Source organism: Catharus ustulatus, chromosome W (assembly GCF_009819885.2).
Source record: "Catharus ustulatus isolate bCatUst1 chromosome W, bCatUst1.pri.v2, whole genome shotgun sequence".
Classification (NCBI taxonomy): Eukaryota; Metazoa; Chordata; class Aves; order Passeriformes; family Turdidae; genus Catharus; species Catharus ustulatus.
The window spans coordinates 6,063,961-6,083,572 of record NC_046261.2 but is presented as its reverse complement, the minus strand read 5'-3'; the positions used below and the strand labels follow the sequence as shown (position 1 = coordinate 6,083,572).

The following is a 19,612-nucleotide window of genomic DNA, read 5'->3' as shown; positions in this document are numbered from 1 at the left end:
AGTACAGTAGGCAACAGGAAACTTATGTGAGGACTGTGCAGACATAATAGAGACTATTTTTCTCAAATTACTAGGGAGAATTTAATTCCCATTAACAAGTGCTACCCTAATAATTTGACTGTCTTTTCTGAATACATTATATGTTCCCACCTGCTTTCCCATAAGTCCCTGATTAGTTTGGTTTCTTGGACTGTGAATTCAGACTGCCTCCTAGAAAGAGTAATCAGGCTGTGCACTTACACGGGGTCTATAAGAGAAGGGTAACATACTGCATAGACACCTGACTTGCATTTGATTTTCTCACAATACACGCACAAACACACATACACACCTATTTTTGTATACTAAAAAAAGAAAAAAAAAACAAAAACCCAACCCAGAGAAAAAGATCCAGGTTTCTTTTAAAGGTAAGATGTAAAGATCAGTAGAGACAGTGTCTCCAGGATGCAATCTCTAGCAAGATCAGCTACTCTTTCCCTAAAGTATCTCAGATAAATAACTTAGTCCTTTTCCATGCTCATTATCTTCCTTCTAGGTCCAAATATTGTCTTTTGTCCTTTACCAGCAACAAACTATTTATTTCCTTTCTGTACTGGTTTTGGCTAGAATAAAGTTTTCTTCCTACTAGTCCATGTGGTGCTGTGTTTTGGATTTGTACTGGAAACAGTGTTGATAATTCAGGGATGTTTTTATTGTTGCTGAGCAGAGCTTACACACCATCAAGGCCTTCTCTGCTTCTCACGCTGCCCTGTGTCCTGGGATGACTTTATGATACTGTATCTCCATCTGTCTGTTTAGCCCAGAAATAAGTTCTACACCTTTAAAACTAGATCTGAGAGCAAAGGAGGGGAAGAAGGAGAAGCAGTGGAATGTGTGAAGCAGCTCTATTCAAAAACAGAGATAAGAGCTTCAGCTCTCTCAGTGTGTGTTGTCTGCAGCGTGAACAGGGAGTGAGAGAGAACTCTCTTTTGCCTTTAGTTAGTTTTTAACTAGCTGAGGCAGTAAAGTTCCCCGGATTGTGGCTTTTCTTTGTCTTGAAACTGTTCAGCCCCAATTTGGACCGAAAACCCAGAAAAACACTGGGAACTCACACCTGTGGCCCACCAGGGCCTGGGATGCAGCATTTTCCAGTGCAGGATGGACTGATAAGAGACTGAGTGAGCCGAGCTACACCCCACAAAAAAGACTCTCTCTAAATTTGCCATCTCTTCAGAACAATGAGAGGCTCCATTTTTTAATATTATTTATTTTTCCATGTTTGTGAGTACTTTGCTTGTTAAATAAACAGTTTTTTCCACTTTTCTCAAAGGCGATTATTCCCCCAAACCAGTTAGGGGAGGGGCTACTGAAATCTGCTTTTTAGAGGAGACCACTTCAGAAGTTTCCTTCCAAATTTGTCCTAAACCAGGACACCTTGCCAGCAAGTAGGCTGGGGATGCACAAGAATTTGGGAGGGATGACAGCTGGGACAGCTGACCCCAAATGACCAAAGTATCCCATGCCGTTAGCTGCCCATTGGGGTTAACCCACATGTTTCCAAATGACACAGCAGTTCATCTCCGCTGAAATGAAATGCCCAACTTCTTCTCTGGGGAGGAATAGTGACTCTTTGGCCCAGTGTCCCAACAGCCTATTCTTTGCAATTATGTACCTAAGTATAGCACACATCAGTCTTAAATGGTCAATCTAGGCCACAGCTTCACTCCCAGGAAGAAATCCTGGCTCTGCATACATAAGGGACTTCAGAGGGTTGAGCCAACATTTCATCACAGATACTCAGAGACTGAAGATAGGCAAATCCCACCTCTCAGTAACACCCTGAAGACTAAAACCAGCAAAAGTGGTATAAGACATTACAATTTGGTGCAGTTTAAAAGCTGTGACATTAGCTACCATTACAGCCAATATGTATGAGCACAGGTATAGTCCTATCCTAATAGGGTTAAAATATTTTTTAATTGGAAGCAACTTTTGAATATCAACTAGAAGATGATGTTACCATGTGACACTGCACCCACACCACATAGCTATGACTTCCGCACCTGGGTCAGTTGGACACTTGAAGACTGCCACTATAAGGTGCAAGATACCATTTTACGAAAGATAAAGTCAACAGATTTTGGACTTCTATAAAGCTAGATGGCATAAGGACTTCACATATTTTTATCCACTTCAGTAAAAAATTAAAAATTAGAACGGATATTACCTGAAAAGGAGAAGAAAAATAAAAACTGACTTGTAAAATGAAGCCAGGAAAGAACAGCAGTGAAATACACTTGGGGAAAAAAGCATTATTTTTAGATCACTTATTTGAACATTCAAATACAGTTTTTCCAGCCAATTAGATATTAAAGAAGACTGTAGGGCAAAAAATAAAATCTAAGCAAACTTGCTAAAACATTATACCTAGTTTAATTACTGATCACACAAAGCAGTTATGTCTTTTTCTCCCTGCAAATTTAAATCTCCAACCTTGAAGGTGATATTCTTACATTTTCATAATAAGTGTCAAGAATCTCAAGTATCCTGAAGCCAATTTAAATTATTATCTTAATTTTATGTTTTTTTCCTCCCATGATAGAGTTTATAGGGATTTATGAGGCTCAACTGATAGTACCTTCTTTTCTCTGCCTGGATACCATGGATTCCAGGGTCATTTCAGCATCTGTGCTTGTGTGTAGTGATGTAGTCCTCACAAAGACAGTATGACTTCATCCCTTTCTAGCTACTGGTCTACACAAGACATTAATGTCTGCTACAGCTGCAAGTTAGGGGAAGAAATCTTATCATAAGCATTAAAACCACAAAATTCCTTTGGGAAGTGTCATGACAAAAGCTCCATTTTTCCCATACTGACAAGCTTACATGACTTAAGAAATCTCTTGAGTCAACAGTTGATCTTGCTTGATGTAACCAGCAGGGTACATGAGAGTATCCAGCATAAAAAAACCCCAAGTATACTGACCTCTCTCTTCAGTCTTGTGGCTTGACTTGTTTTCTTCCTCATCACTGCTGGAGTTCTCTGTTTTTCCCTTTATTTGTTCAAGCTGATCCAAGTTAACCCATCCAACCAGCTCAAAATTACGACTCACCTTAAAATAAATGTTTTTTTTCAATAAGTACCATTGTCAACTATTGAAAAAAAAACAACCCAACAAAGCTATAGGCTGAAATGGGAAATTTATCAGGCATCTAGTCAAATTAATACATTGTCCTTCAAATAAAATTGCATTCTCTGTTAATGGTACTTCATTCCTTTTTTATACTAAACGTATCCATTTGTCTTCTCAAAATGGTCCTCTTATTTGAGAAGCTTCCCTCATTTTGAAGTATAGAAAATAAAAAATCCAAGGAATTCTAAGCACTTTTTTGTATATCTCCTTTCATGGGAGTGTAAAACTGATAGGATCAAATATCACTTTTGCACTACACTGCAGAAAAATCATTTTGTGAAAGCTTTATTCAGCTTCATGTGTGAAAACATGGGACCTGAGTGAACACTTAGACAAAGTAAACTATTCTTTTGGACATTTGGGGATGGGGGGCATAGAATGGGGGAATATCTGCCCTAGTGTGGGCAGACATGGGTTCTTCCTCATGTCCAGGTGGAACTTCCTGTGCATCAGTTTCTGTCCGTTGCTTCTTGTGCTGTTCCTGGGCACTACCAAGAAGAGCCTGGCTCCATCTTCTGATACATCCCTGCAGACACTGACAAACATTGATGAGGTCCCCTCTCAGTCATCTCTTCTGAAGGCTGAACAGGCCCAACTCCTTCAGTCTTTCCTCATAAGAGAGATGCTCCAGTTCCCTCATCTCTGTAGCTACTGCTGGACCTGCTCCAGGAGTTCCATGTCTCTCTTGCACTGAGGAGCCCTGAACTGGACACAGCACTCCAGATGTGTCTCACCAGGGCTGAGTAGAGGGGCGATGTTGTAACCCTGTACCCAAGATGTATTAAGAATGGTATGTCCCTTAATTCCTGTGACTCCTGTAAATCTATGGACTGATCCTAACCCCTCTGTTATCCTATTGGCAGGAAGCCAAGTTTCCCCTCCCCTTTCCTGACCCTAGAAAAGACCCCAGACTTTGGGAAACTTCTTTTTTGTCCCCTGGAAGCTATGAAGAAATAAACCAAGGAAAACCCTGGGAGAAAGAGCCTCTTTGTATCTTTTATCCTGTTCATGTTGCCCATCCCAGGCTTACCTTGCTACAGAATTGCCAGGGAGCAGGGAAACCTCGGATGCAGTAACAGGACAGGCTCCTTTCCTTCGACCTGCTGGCAATGCTCTTCCTAATGTACCCCATGATCCCATTGCCCTTCTTGGCCACAAGGGCACACTGCTGGCTCATGGACAGCTTGTTGTCCACCAGGACCCCCACGTCCTTCTCTGCAGAGCTGCTTTCCAGCAGGTTAGACCTCAGCCTGTGCTCGTGGCTGGGGTTATTCTTCCCCAGGTGCAGTACCCTGCATTTGCCTTTGTTGAATTTCAGATGGTTCCTCTCTGCCCATCTCTCCTACTTGTTGAGGTTCTTCTGAAGGGCTGCTCAGTACTCAGAGGTATCAAGCACTTCTCCCAGCTTTGTGTCATCAGCAAACTTGCAGAGGAGGCATCTGCCCCTTCAGCCAAGTAATCAATGAATAAGTTCAACAATACTGGGTGAAACAGCACCCTCGGGCCTGGCCCTGCTCCCCAAATACCTGCAGAGCTGGCCTGGGATGCTGTTTCAGGTAGAACAGAAGATATTAAAGGCTCTAACTCCCAGGGTTGGTATTCTGCTTTATTCTTAGGCTTCCATGTGGTCAGAGCGAGAGATGGGGATAAAGAGAGAGCCCACACGTGGGCTCAGGGTTTTTCTCTGGGTCAGGAAAGGGGAGGGGTCAGCCTTGGCTTCAGGCCAATCCCATCGCAGGGGTCAGTCCACTTGGTCCTTGTAGGGGTTACAGGGTTAAAGGGACATACCATTCCTAAAACATTAGGGTATTGGGTTACAACATCTCACCCTTTTTTTGTTTAAAAGAAGAGAGAAGGTTATTCTGGATACAACTTAAGATCTTTCCCACCACTTGGGGTTAGTAGGGGCTTTAGATTGTTTCAGGGTTTTCATCTCTATGTGATTTACCATGGCGACAGAGGGCATGAGACCACTAATGGCCTTGAGAACCAAGTGACGAAGGATTCCAAATGCCAGTATTACAAGGAAAAGAATAACAAAGAGTAACAAAATAGTTTTGACTATTGAAGTCCACCACCCTGTGAATCCCCAGCCCTTGAACAGTTCGTTGAACCAGTCTTCAGATTCTTGCTTCACTTGTCCGATCAAGGTTTTCATGTCTCGGAGGGCAGCATGGACATTAGGAGCTTTCGAGGTCAGGTTCATGCAGCAAAGTCCTTCAAATTCCTGGCACTCATGTCCATGTAGCAGCAGGAGAAAATCTATGGCAGCACGATTTTGGAGCGTGGCCTGCCTGGTAATTTGTTCATCTTCTAGGAGGGAGCTGATGGCAGTGGATGTCAAATTTGCCTGTTTGACTACCCAACACTCTAGGTGGCCCAATTCACCCAGAGCCTTGGCTGCTGCTGCCCATGGAAGAAACAGGGATACAGCAACTCTTTTGGATTTGGCCCAATGAAAAATTTCAGAGTCACAATCTTTGTCCACATTGTTCGCACTTCTCTTTTGGATTTTATTTACTGATTTGTTTTTATGAGTCCAATCTTTAATTAAGGTTTCATTGGGTGCCAACAGGGACAACCGCCCAAAGGTACATGGTCCTCCTAAAAGCTTAGAGGGAATTCCTGCCCATGCCCGATCTCCACAAATCAAGAACAACCCCTTAGGGAGGCTCTTGGGACTTGTGAGAGATGGGGAGTTTGCTGCAAGGTGACTTAGAACCCCGCACCACTTTTTGGCCATGAATTCCTCTCTATATTGTATTACATTGTGGAATTCTTTGGTGTCAGAAGGTTTTGGATAAATTACAAGCTGAATGCAATATTGTGCCGGATAGGAACCTAACAGCTCTAATTCCTGAGGTTCCTGAGCTGCTTTTGGCAAATTGGGCAGCAGTTCCTCCATAGGGTTCTCTTCTGTTTGCTGCCTATTAGTTTTGTATACTGAAATTGTGTGTATCCCGGGAATTTCATTGTGCATCTCCATTGCAAAGCTGGCTGAATATTCTCCAGCTTTCAAGGGAACTCCTACCAGGCAGGTGGACATAGGATTTTCTGCTGCTGCCGAGGACAGGCATATGTTTTCCTGTTGGAGTGTCTTTGCCAGGGTCACCCAGACGTTTTGACGCGGCTGAGGGACAATCCATGCAGCTGCCTGACTGTTCAGTGTTAACAGGATGACAACTTGGATGGGGTTCATCACGAGTTGAGTGGAAGGGAGGTATTCTCTAAAAAGAAAACAAACATTTTAAAACATGTTACAAGTCTCTGAGTCTGCCGGGAGGTCATCTTCTGTGTCAGTTCTCTCTCCTCTCCGGCGGCGTCTTCTTTTCGAAGCAACTGCGACTTGCTTCTCTTCCTCTTCAGCTGGAGCTGGTTGTTTGGGGACATAAGGCTTCACCCATTTCTGGGGAATCCACCGAGGGCCTGAGGGAGTGGATACGCACGCATAACCACGTCCCCAGGTAACAAGCTCATAGGGACCTTTGGTTTCCCAGGTTTCTGGATCCCTAATCAAAACTGGTGGATGCTCAGACAGCTTGAACTGTTTGCCACTGTTAAAATGACGAACCACAGGAGGATTCATGTTTTCAAATGAACAGTTCAAGAAATTGATAGTGAACAGGGCTTTGCACAGCTTCTGCTGTGGAGACATCCACACAGTTGAATTGCTCTGTCTAGCCAGAACATGCTTGAGCGTCTGATGTGCACGCTCAATCACAGCTTGGCCTGTGGGGGAGTGGGGGATGCCTGTCTTATGTTCCACTCCCCACTGCTGGACAAATTCCAGGAACTCCTTGGACGCATACGCTGGGCCATTATCTGTTTTGATTTCCTTAGGGATCCCCAATACTGAAAAAGCTTGCACTAGGTGTTGTTTGGCATGCACAGCTCTTTCTCCTGCATGGGCAGAGGCATAAACTGCACCTGAATATGTGTCAATGCTTACATGAACATATTTGAGGCGACCAAAACTGGGAATGTGTGTGATGTCTGTCTGCCACACCTCACAGCTGCCAAGGCCTCGGGGGTTAACCCCTGCACCTAGCGATGGCATGGCCTGGAGCTGGCAGCTGGGACAGGTGGCCACAATGGCTTGAGCCTGACTCCGTGTTAGCTTGAACTGACGGATCAGACCTGGCACATTCTGATGGTATTGCTGGTGGCTCAGCTTTGCCTGTTGGAAGATGTCTGGGAGGCGTGCTTGTTCTGCTGGGGTGGCAAGGGAGTCTGCCTGACGATTCCCTTCTGCGATCTCACCTGGCAAATCGGTGTGTGACCTCACATGCATCACATAGAACGGATGTTCTCTATGAGAAATCAGATAGATTAGTTTTGACAGCAACCTGAAAAGCTGCTCATTGTCAACCTCTTTGAGCACTGCCTGCTCCGCCCTGGACACTACTCCCGCTACATAAGCTGAGTCTGTTACCAAGTTGATTGGCTCTGAGAACTTCTCAAAAGCTCTTACCACTGCAGCCAGTTCAGCCACCTGAGGCGAACCCTCCACAAACTCAACATCAGCTTCCCAATGCTGAGTCTGAGGATTTCTCCAAGTCATCACCGACTTGTGGGAAGCCCCAGAAGCGTCTGTGAACACTGTGAGAGCTTTGAGTGGTCTCCGACTCCTTTTCTCACGAGGAATGAGGTGGAATTCCTCATTGAACAGCTTGTGAGACGGGGCATGGACTGATATTTGTCCACTGTAGCTGTCCAGAGACAACTGGAGACTGGCATTGCTCTGGAGCAAGTGCTCGAACATCTCCTTTGTCAGCCTCTCAGGAGAGTTCCTTCCCTCCTCGGAGAGTTTGACTGGAAGGTGAATACATGTGAAGTCACAACCTGCCAGCTCATACAGTCTCATCCTTGCCTTACGAATCAGCTGAGCTATGAGTTCTTGTGGCTTAGTGATGGTTTTGGATCTTTGGTGGGAGAGGAAGACCCACTCTATGATTAAGAGCGAATCTCTCTGCCCTTCGATCCATTGGAATATCAAACCGTGTAAGTGTGGTAGTTTTCCCAGAATTATGAATTTGAAAGGCAGTTCAGGCTTGTAGCGATGAGCCTGCCTCTCTGCCAGAGCTTTCTGTACCTTTTCGATTGCAGCTTTTGCCTCTGGGGTCAGTTCCCTGGGAGAAATCAGCTCTCTCTCCCCCTTCAATAAATTGAAAAGGGGCTCTAGGTCCTCATTAGTGAGGCCTAGCCAGGGCCTAACCCAATTTAAAGACCCACACAAGGAATGGAGATCTGCTAAGGTTTTTGGATTACAATTAATGTCCAATTTCTGAGGAACAATGGTCCTTGCAGTGATTTCCAGGCCCAGGTACTTCCAAGGTGGTATCCTTTGGACTTTATCCTCCTGCAATTGAAATCCAGCAGAGGTTAAAACCTTAACCACTAGGTCAAGCGTGTGTTGGAGTATAGAGTCATCGGGGGCACACACAAGCAAGTCATCTACATAATGTAGGATGATAGCTTCCTTTCTCTGAGCACGCACTGGAGACAGCAATGAGGCCACATACCACTGGCATATGAAAGGACTACACTTCATCCCTTGAGGGAGCACTTTCCAGTGGTAGCGCTTCATTGGGGCTTCTCTGTTGATGGTAGGAACAGAGAAGGCAAACCGTGGAGCATCTGCTGGGTGTAAAGGGATTTGAAAGAAACAGTCTTTAATATCTAAAACTGCCAATTTCCAATTTTGAGGGAGCATCGTTGGAGAGGGCATCCCTGGTTGAAGTGATCCCATGTCTGCTATAATTTTGTTTATTTCCCGGAGATCATGTAACAATCTCCATTTGTCTTTCCCTGGTTTCTTAATTACAAATACCGGGGAATTCCAAGGACTTGTAGTTTCTTCTATGTGTCCTTTTGCCAATTGTTCTGCTACAAGCTCCTCCAGCGCCTTAAGTTTTTCTTTACTCATCGACCACTGAGCTGTCCAGATTGGAGAATCATCTAACCATGTCAATTTGTGGGCAGGGCGCTCCTCAGTGGCCGCCTTTAAAAATCCTGAGAACTTTTGGGAATTACCATTTTCATTCCCCACTGAGACATGGTATCTCTTCCCCACAGGGGGCACTTATAGTCTGTAACAAACGGACGGACACTAGCTATTTTTCCATCCGGCCCCTCAATTTGCACGATGCTTTTTGATATTTTTGCCAATTTGATTCCTCCTATACCTTGGATTTTGCCTGCCACGGGTTGCAATTCCCATTGTGACGGCCACATCCTTTCGGGTATGATCGTCACATCTGCCCCTGTGTCCAGTACCCCCTCCACATGGAGATGGTCTGAACCATGGGTCAGATTGCATGCCACAGAGGGTTTTTCCTCACCCACCACCTCTGCCCAATAGACTTCAGGTGATTTTCCTTCTGCTGTGATTTCCTTTGGAACAGGGATGGCCTGGGCGAGGATTTGCCCCTCGTTCAGGTAATAAGGTGGTTGTGAGCAGCGTGCTAAGAGAACGAAACCTGAGACATTTTCCTTCTTGGATAATGGAAGTAATTCCATCTCCAAGGGTGTGTGTGCTGTGTCCCCCATAACTAAATACTCACAGCGCAGTTCCAAATGCAACAGCGTCAGGTCCAGTGAAGTGCTAGACAGATCCACTGTAATTGTTGTCCACTCTGTTGACATAAAACAAACACCTTTAGTGGTCTTAAGATTGAGACGACCAAAAGGCGTCCAACCCTTGCCAATTGAATATTTAACATTAATGCTATCATTAATCCCCACACCATTTGTCCCGTCCTCCCCCTTAGTTTTAAAGAGAGAGGTTTTTTTCCCGTGTGGAACCCGCAGTATTTATATCTTTGCGCGTTATGGTATTTATGGCGGGCACGCGCTGTACACCTAGTTTTTTTGTTTGTTGGTTTTCTTCTGTTTCTGGCTGTGTGGGCAATCCCTTGCATAGTGTCCTGTTTTCTTGCACTGGAAGCAGGTGATGTGCTGCAGCTGCTGTGGTGGTACCGGTTGCTTCCTTGGTCCTGGTGTCATCGCTGCTGCAGATCGTGAGTGTGCTGGTCCTGGATTCCTCTCTGGTGCACTGAACAGTTCTGCTTTTCTGGTGCAGGCTTCTATCATCTGTGCTAAGCTAGGTGGTGGGTCGAGGGGAAGACTAAGTATGACTCTGCGACATGATTCATTAGCGTTTTTCTGAGCCATCTCCTTCAATAGCTCTGCCTGCACCTTTGGGTCCGAGACTTGTCTCTCCACCTGTGCACGGAGGCGATCCAGAAACTGCAAGAAACTTTCTGAAGGAAACTGTTTAATATTAACATAAGTACCTGTAACTTCAGTAGTAGGTAATTGATGGAAAGCTTTTTCTGCTGCTAGAGAGATCTTATCCAAAACAAATTTAGTTAATAAGCGTGCCTGTTTATCAGGGCTTTGGTACTCTCCTTCTCCTGTTAGGTGTTCCTGTGTAATATCATTATCATCCTCATCTTTTGCACTTTCTGGGCTTTGTTGTAGTTCCTGCAAAAGCACTCTTAAAGATCTTTTCCAAATACTTTCCCATAATTCGAATTCCGAAGCTGAAAGTAAACATCTGAATAAATCCTTAATATCATTAGGTACCATCTCATTAGAACTAAATGTTGCTCTTAAAAATCCTTTAAACATTTCACTGTGTCTGCCAAATTCTCTTTGAATCTTACAAATTTCCTTTTTATCTTGGTATGGTAGTGGCTGATATGTTCTCCTGCCATTTCTCTTACCCATATAAATGACAGGAGCCACAGACGGTATCTGAGTTTTCAGATCGAGGGTTTTAGGAGGCTGTATTCTGGGCTGTGTTATCTGTTGATAATGTGCCTCCACCGGGACAGTGTCCTGAGCGATGGGCGGTGCCGAGGCCTTTATCTCAGAAGGAGGTTGTGTAAAACCTGTAGAACCAGTTTTTCCACACCCACCCCCACCCCCATCTGTGCTAGCCTGATAGCTTGGGGGAGGGGATGGCAAAGCTCCGGTAGAGGGAGAACAGTCCTGAATACCCAGAGGCGAGGATGAGTTTGGAGAGAGGTCTGAGGGTGTTATCAAGGGAGAAGGAGTATTATGGGAAGAAGAAGAGTTTAATGCCATGTGGCTGGAGCCATTTTGGGGTCTGCTTTCAGCCTCAGTAGTAAAAGACACGTGGCTGTCAGCATGAGTTAGAGAGACAGAGGAGTCAGATTTCTGAGGTGAAGAGGGAACACATGCAGAGGGACAGATACAAGAACTGGTTGACTCTGAAGCAGTTTGCTGTGGCTGCCTGTTATTTCCTGTTTGAAGTAACAGTTTTCTAATTTGCAAAAATATTGGGATGAACATTAAGGCTTTTTTATCTCCATGTTCGACTTTTAAAGTTAATAAATCTCCAATTTCATTCCAAAAGAAAACCGAATTCATATCTGCCAAATTAAGATCAGATCTCTCTACAGACAGCCACCTAGCAAACCTATGTAGTTCTCTGTTAGTAATAATCACATTTGCAATTTTTAAAAGTTCTCTAATTTGTGAAGCCACGCTCTGTTGCAAAGTAGATTGCTGTGTACCCATATTTTTCACAGCAATTTACTCTAATATCTCACTACAAAGCACAGTTAAAACACAGTAGAGAAGGCTGCTAGTTGCCGGCTAACTGGCACCTCCCCCCACAGAGAATCACAGGCTGCAGCAAAAGCGCGCCTCTCTTTGAAATCAGCTGTCTGGCATGATACTGTACACACGGCAGAAACTGTTTCAAGGCGGCCTTGCTACCCCCACCAGTGTCTCCGGCTGCATACAGCTCCAAAACCCCCAGGGAGGACGCTGTGCAGCCCAGCCCCCCGCACCTCGATTTTACAGAGAAAGCACCTCAAAATCCCCCTCCCCACGGAGGAAAATTTATACTTACCACTCTGTGCGAAGTACCGAGGAGCTGAAGAACTGTACTTTGTAATCTGCTCCGGAAAACCGACCTCCCTTGGGCTGGAAGGTTTACCGGTTTCGTCCCCTTAAGCTAGACCTGCTAGAAAGCAAGTTTCGCCCGCAGGGTAGCTGACTTCCCGTCGGCTTCCTAACCCTTCTAAGGGTCACAGCCTCTCACGTGGGTTTTAATTTAAAAAGCACCACGTTACGGGGCGTCAACTGAAACTGCACCCTCGGGCCTGGCCCTGCTCCCCAAATACCTGCAGAGCTGGCCTGGGATGCTGTTTCATGTAGAACAGAAGATATTAAAGGCTCTAACTCCCAGGGTTGGTATTCTGCTTTATTCTTAGGCTTCCATGTGGTCAGAGCGAGAGATGGGGATAAAGAGAGAGAGTCCACGTGGGCTCAGGGTTTTTCTCTGGGTCAGGAAAGGGGAGGGGTCAGCCTTGGCTTCAGGCCAATCCCATCGCAGGGGTCAGTCCATTGGTCTTGTAGGGGTTACAGGGTTAAAGGGACATACCATTCCTAAAGCATTAGGGTATTGGGTTACAACAACTGGGCCCAGTATTGAGCCCTGGGGGACACCACTGGTGGCAGGCCTCCAACTAGACCCTGTGCTAGCGATCACGACCCTCTGGTATCTGCTGTTTAAGCAGTTCTCAAGCCACCTCACTGTCCAGACACCCAGTCTACACTTCCAGAGTTTGCCTATGAGGATGCTGTGAGACAGTGTCAAAGGCCTTGCTGAAGTCCAGGTAGACAATATCCACAGCTCTCCCCTCATCCATCCAGGTAGTTGTTTCATCATAGAAGGCAATCAGCCTGGTCAAGCATGATTTCCCTTTAGTGAATCCATTCTGACTGCTCCTGATCACCTTCTCCTCTGTATAGGTAGAGATGGCCTCCAGATTGAGGTGCTCCATCACCTTTCCAGGGATTGAGGTGAGGCTGATTGGCCAGTAGCTCCCTGGGTTCTCCTTCTTGCTCTTTTTGAAGATCGGGGTGACATTCCCTTTCTTCTAGTCCTCAGGCACCTCTCCTGATCTCCATGACCTTTCAAAGATGATACTGAGTGGCCTTGCTATGATGTCTGCCAGCTCTCAGCACCTCCTGGATGCATCTCATCGGGGCTCATGGATTTGTGGATGTCAAGTTTTCCTAGGTGTTCTCTGACCCAATCCTCCTTGACCAAGGTAATGTCTTCCTCCCAACATTCCTTTACCCTGCTCTCCTGGGTCAGAGATCCCTGATGGCTGGTCTTGTCAGTGCAGACTGATGCAAAGGTGGTATTCAGTAACTCTGCCTTCTAGGCATCTTCTTTCACTGGGGTCCTCCTGGATTTAGTAATGGGCCCACATTATCCTTAGTTTTCCTTTTGTTATTGTATTTGAAGGAGCCCTTCTTGTTGTCTTTGCTATCCTTGGCCTTCCTCATCTCATTTCTACTTACTCTGACAACTTCTCTATATTTATTCCAAGTGGCCCGACCTGCTTTCATCTCCTGTGTATTTCCTGCTTATGCTTGAGTAATGACAGGAGTTCCTTGTTCATCCATGCAGGTCTCTTGCCCCCTTTGCCTGACTTCTTGCTGATCATGATGCATCGTTCTTGAGCCTGGAGGAAGTGGTGCTTGAATAGTGACCAGTTCTCTTGGACCTCCCTTCCCTGCAGTGCCTGTTCCCAAGAAGATCCCTGAGGAGGCTAAAGTCAGCTCTCCTGAAGTCCATGGTTGCAATCTTACGTGCTGCCCTGCTTCCTCCTTGCCTGATACTGAACTTCACAATCTCATGGTCACTGCAGCCAAGGCTGCTCCCAACCTTCACATCTCCAACAAGGCCTTCCTGCTAGTTTGGGGTTGGTTTTTCCTTTCCTCTCTGTCTGTGGAATTTTTTTTCCCATTGACATGCTAAGAAGAACTGATGGCTAGGTCCTAGCACTGATGGCTAGTGATAGGGGGAGGGGGACCCTCCCTGGTTTTTTTGGGAGTTTCTCTTGAAGGGCAGAGTGGGGGGAGGGAAAGTGGGAACACTGCGAGAGTAGAAGCAGGTAAAGGAGGGTGGGGGGGCAGTTGCTGGCTCACTTGCTTTTGGCTCTGGGAGGAGGAAGGCCACTGGAAAACCTCACCCCATCATCCCAATGCTGGGAGCTGCCTCTTCTGGTGTTGGACCCCGCAGCCCCGCTAGGACACTCTCCTGCTTCACTTTGCTATCTCCAAGCATCCTGTTGGAGCATCGGGACCAACACTGCTCCAAGGATTCGTGAGCAGAGTCTCTCCTCCACCCTTCTCATCTGGGACACAGCCGTCATCACCCCCAATGCCCCTGCAGCTGCGCAGGATCTTTGCATCTGCCCCTGTCCACCGGGAGCCGGCCAGTGCTCACGGCCAGTGCAAGTGTGATGGTAACTGCACCACAGAGGAAAAGTGCCCACAACCAAAAGAACTGTTCTTGGTTTCCTGTTCTGTTTGTTGTTAATTTCATAGCTGTTGCTGTTTTGTTTTGCCTTGTTATATATATTAGTAAAGAACTGTTATTCCTATCCCCATATCTTTGCCTGAGAGCCCCTTAATTTCAAAATTATTCTAATTCAGAGGTGTGGGAATCCAGGACATTTCCCTGGCTTCCCTGGAACCTGGACAGGGGGCTCAGATACCTTGGTACAATGCCCAAGACCCCTGTGGGTTTGATTTAAGTCCCTGGGAAAAATTACCATCCTTATATGAAGAATTACAAGTCACAAAAAATAAGTAGAGCATAAATTAGATTGTTAGAAGGCAGAAAAGTGAATTTTTTAAATTGTTTATATTAAGGGTCTGAACACAAGATGGAGGAATTTGGGCATGGTATGTCTTTCTTTCTCCTTCTTCATAGCATCCATCTTTTGGGTTAGGATGGCACTTTGGGATTGGTGTAGGAGAAAGCCGGACAGTGCAATGTAGGTGTCATGCATTGGAAAGTACAGTACAGTAATTTCACGACTATAAGGCGCACCCTTTTGACTAAAATTTTCCCCGGAAGCTGGAAGTGTGCCTTATAGTCCGGTGTGCCTTATCTGATGGACAAAGTTCAAAAAATTTGCCTACCCGGAAGTGAGAGCTGTGAGCCATGGGGGAAGCCGACAGGGCCATGGCTGCCAGGTAGAGGCGGGGTGGAGTGGCGGCGGGCACACCCCAGCCCTGTGGAGGTGGGACGGCCCCTCCACAGACACACCCTGGCCCTGTGGAGGCGGAGCCGCCCCTCCAGAGGCACGCCCCGGCCCCGTGGAGGCGGAGCTGCCCCTCCAGAGACACGCCCCGGCCCCGTGGAGGCGGAGCTGCCCCTCCAGAGGTACGCCCGGGCCCCGTGTAGGCGGAGCCGCCCCTCCAGAGGCACGCCCTGGCCCTGTGGAGGCAGCATGGCCCTTACACAGGCATCCCTCGGCCCCGTGGAGGCGGCACAGCCCCTCTACAGGCACGCCCCGGCCCCATGGAGGTGGCACGACCCCTACACAGGCATCCCTCGGCCCCGTGGAGGCGGCACAGCCCCTCTACAGGCACCCCCCGGCCCCATGGAGGCAGCACGGAGGGGTGGCGGCCATGCCCCGGCCCTGCTGGATACAGGCGAGCCTGGGGGCCCACGGCACTGCCCCTGCCAGGTACAGGCAGGCCTGGGAGCCAATGGCTGCCGGGTTGAGGCGGGGCCTCGTCCAGCAACCACGCCAAGAGAGCTGGGGGTGGAGCCTCGCTGCAAAAAAAAAGTGCACCCTATAGTCCGGTGCGCCTTATCTGATCTACAAAGTTGCGAATTTTGCCAACTCCCGAGGGGTGCAACTTATAGTCTGGTGCGCCTTATGGTCGTGAAATTACTGTAATTTCACTCGTATAAGGTGCACCCTTTTGACTAAAATTTTGGTCCCAACCTGGAAGCGCGCCTTATACTCCGGAGTGCCTTATATATGGAGAAAGTTCGGAAATTTGCGAAACCAGAAGTGCGAGCCGTGGGCTGAGCCGAGCTCGCGAATTGAGCACCTGCCAGTAAAACCCGTGATAGCGCGATTGTTACAAATTGGTTACTTTGTTGTGCGGCGGGGGGAGTGGGCTCCCGCCGGCAGCGCGGGAAAAGCGGGAGCCCATGGGGGGAGAGGGAGTCTGCCGGCAGCGCGGGGAAAGCGGGCTCCTGCGGGCACTGTGGGGGGAGCGGAGCTCACGAATTGAGCACCTGCCAGTAAAACCCGTGATCACGTGATTGTTACAAATTGGTTACTTTGTTGTGCAAGCATCCTCGCTGCGAACGAAAGTGCACATTATACCCTGGAGCACCTTATACTTGTGAAATTACTGTAATTGTAAACATCATGTACAGTAATTTCACGACCATAAGCCGCACCGGACTATAAGGCGCAGCCCCCAGGAGTCGGCAAATTTCGCAACTTTGTAGATCATATAAGGCGCACCGGACTATAAGGCACACTTTTTTTTGCAGCAAGGAGCTGTGCAGCACACAACAAAGTAACGAATTACTGGCAGGTGCTCAATTTGCAAACATTTTTCAAAGATCGGTGTAGCCTTTAAACACAGCCCCAGATGCCCTCCCCATGCAGCGGGCCCTGGCACTCCCGCCCGCCCCCGGCGCCAGCTGGCACAGCTCACGGCTCCTGACTCCCACCGCGCGGCCGCACTGTGTCCCAGCTTCCCCCCAGCCGGCGGCAGAGGCGCTTCTCACTGCTTTCCCATGGCAGTGGGCGCGCCACTTCTCCCCACTTCCCCACGGCTGTGCCGCTTGTCGCTACTTCCCTGCGGCCAGCGGCGGTGCCGCCGCTTCTTGCTGCTTTCCCGTGGTGGCGGCGGCCACGCCGCTTCTCCCCGCTTCCCCGCGGCTGCGCCGCTTGTCGCTGTTTCCCTGCGGTGGCGCCGCTTCTGCCCGCTTTCCCACGGTGGCGACCATGCCGCTTCTCCCTGCTTCCCCACGGCTGCGCCGCTTGTTGCCACTTCCCCGCGGTCAGCAGCGCCGCCGCTTCCCCCCGCTTCTCCCCGGCCGGCAGCCGTGCCGCGTCCTAGTGTCCCCCCGCCCGGCGGCCGCGGCTCCCGTGGTTCCCGACTCAGTTCGCAGCTTGCACTTCTGGGTTTGCAAATTTTGCAACTTTGTACATTATATAAGGTGCACCGGACTATAAGGCGCACTTCCGGGTTCAGACCAAAATTTTAGTCAAAAGGGTGCACCTTATAGTTGTGAAATTACTGTACGTAATTTATAGCATAAAAGATAACTCCTGCCCCGAGGGCGGGCAGTGTGCCTCCAACTGACCTGCAGGACAGACCTCTGCAAGTCAGGGGAAAAAAATTCCTTAGATAAGAAAGAATAAACAACCTTGGAAACCTCAGAAAATGGCTTCTGACTCTTTCTTCGGTGCTCGAACTGGAAAAAAAGAGACTCTGAGACCACCAACTACTGTGCAGTGAGTGATCTCTTTCTCAGAGATGCCACCGTTCACACAGAGGGAGGGATTTTACTTTCTCCATTTCAAGGGAAGGCCCTGCTTTCCCTAGCACATCTGTCTTTTCAAACCAGGACACTTGTTTGTTAGTACAAGGTCAAACAGAACACCATTCCTTTGTGGATCCTACACTACCTGCGATAGGAAGTTGTCATCAATGATTTCCAAGATCCTCCTGGACTGTTTGTGCTTCACTGTGTAGCTTCTCCAGCAAATATCAGGGTAATTAAAAGTCCCCCACAAGAACCAGGGCCTGTTACTTTGAGGCTGCTTCAAACTGTCTGTAGAAGGCCTCATCCCCTTGTTCCTCCTGCTCAGGCAGCCTGTAACACACACCCACAGTAGTCACCCTTACTAGCCTGCCTTTTATCTTAACCTATAAGCTCTCAAATCGCTCATCATCCACCCCAAGACAGAGCACCATAAATTTGAAGTGTAGCCTCACATAGAGGGCAACTCCACCACCATACCTTCCTGGTCTGCGTCTCCTAAACAGGGCATGGTCCTTCATGACAACATTGCAGTCATGTGAGCGATCACAATGAGATGAAAGCCCTGTGACTGTACACAGATCCCTGGTTCCTCCTGTTTGTTCCCCATACTGCATGTGTTGCTGTACAGGCACTTTATAGAAGTATTTGAGTATGTCAATATCCCAGTGGGGGTGCAAGGGAATGCCCCATAGTCTTGTCTTATGGTTATGTCTTTGGCTGCTTGTGCTTGCTTGAGGCATCCCCTCTGAAGTCTCCTTTTGCTACTTCAGTGGTCACTATAGTTCTCCCCTTCCCACGCTTTATCTGTCACACTTGGCCCTGTCCCATCCATCTCCCTTCCAATCTAGTTTAAAGTTCTCTCAACAAGCCCTGCTAATTCCTGAGCTAAGAGCCTTTTCCCCCTTTGAGACAGGTGGACCCAATCTGTTGATGGCAGGCTTGGTGTTGTATAAACTAACCCATTATTAAAACCCCCAAAATTCTGCTGGTAACATTAGTCTCAAAGCCACATGTTCATCTGCATGACTTTCCTGTTTCTTACCCCATCATTCCCTGCAACTGGCAGGACAAAAGAGAACGTGACTTGTGTTCCAGTTCCCTTGACCAGTGGTCTCAAGACCCTGACGTCCCTCTTGTTTGTCCACAGGCTTCTTGTTAGGACTTCATCGGTATCCACCAGGAAAACCAGTAGCAGGTTAGTCAGTGGGCTATATCAGGCTGGGAAGTTTCTTGGTGATGCCCCTTACCCAGGCACCAGGAAAACAGCAAATCTTCCTATGGGTTGAGTCCCTATGGACCCTCCATACCTGTCAAAAGGGAGTCACCAATGATTGCTACCTTTCTTTTTTTTTTCTTAACTGAGGAGGACATGATGCAGGGGATAGGCTACTCTGCCCTGGGTGACACTTCCAACCCAGATGGACCTTCATATACTGTAATGGTTTGAAAACAAAACCGGTGAGAGAATCCAAGTCAGAAACACAGTTTAACAGGAAAAAAAATAGAAAAATAAAATACATGCAATAGTACAAAAGAAAAACCACTGACAGAGTCAGAATACAACCTGACATCCCACTAGTTAGGGTGGTGGTAGCAGTCCAGATGATGTGGTCTTGTTGAAGTACTGATCCTGTAGAAAGATTTGGTAGCTCTTGTGCTCTGGAAACCAGTGGTAAGGGCTGCCTTGGTGTTCCAAATCTGTTTTTATCTAGGTAAGAAATGTTCAGCTCCTCCCCTTGGGTGGAGCCTCTCACAATGGGATTATGTAATTTTATCAGCCATGCAGTGGGACTCAATGGCCCATTAAGAGAAGATATCTTCCTGGAGGAAGGATGGGTCATGGAAAACATAAAGAACATTGTCCCACCTGTTTTTTAACAGATGGCCCATTAGCAGAGGATATATCCCACAGAGATAAGAATCACTGCCACACCTGGTTTCAGCAGATGGTGGTAAAATACATACTTTTGGGCACATCTTTATATTGTAACCTAGGACATAATCCATCCCTTATTCTCTTACCATCTACATCATACCCAAACCAATACCCTCTTATAGATATATATATATATATAAT

The 19,612-nt window shown here is 47.4% G+C and overlaps 1 protein-coding gene across 1 annotated transcript in view; it reads right to left on the bottom strand.

Annotated features, from left to right (window-relative positions):
* LOC117005037 (zinc finger protein 462-like) overlaps positions 1-19,612 on the bottom strand; it is a 145,416-nt gene that overhangs the window by 44,819 nt on the left and 80,985 nt on the right. Inside the window, exon 12 of the mRNA XM_042780136.1 lies at positions 2,966-3,092. Within this exon, the coding sequence (XP_042636070.1) occupies positions 2,966-3,092 (127 nt within the window). The remainder of the gene's footprint in view (positions 1-2,965; positions 3,093-19,612) is intronic.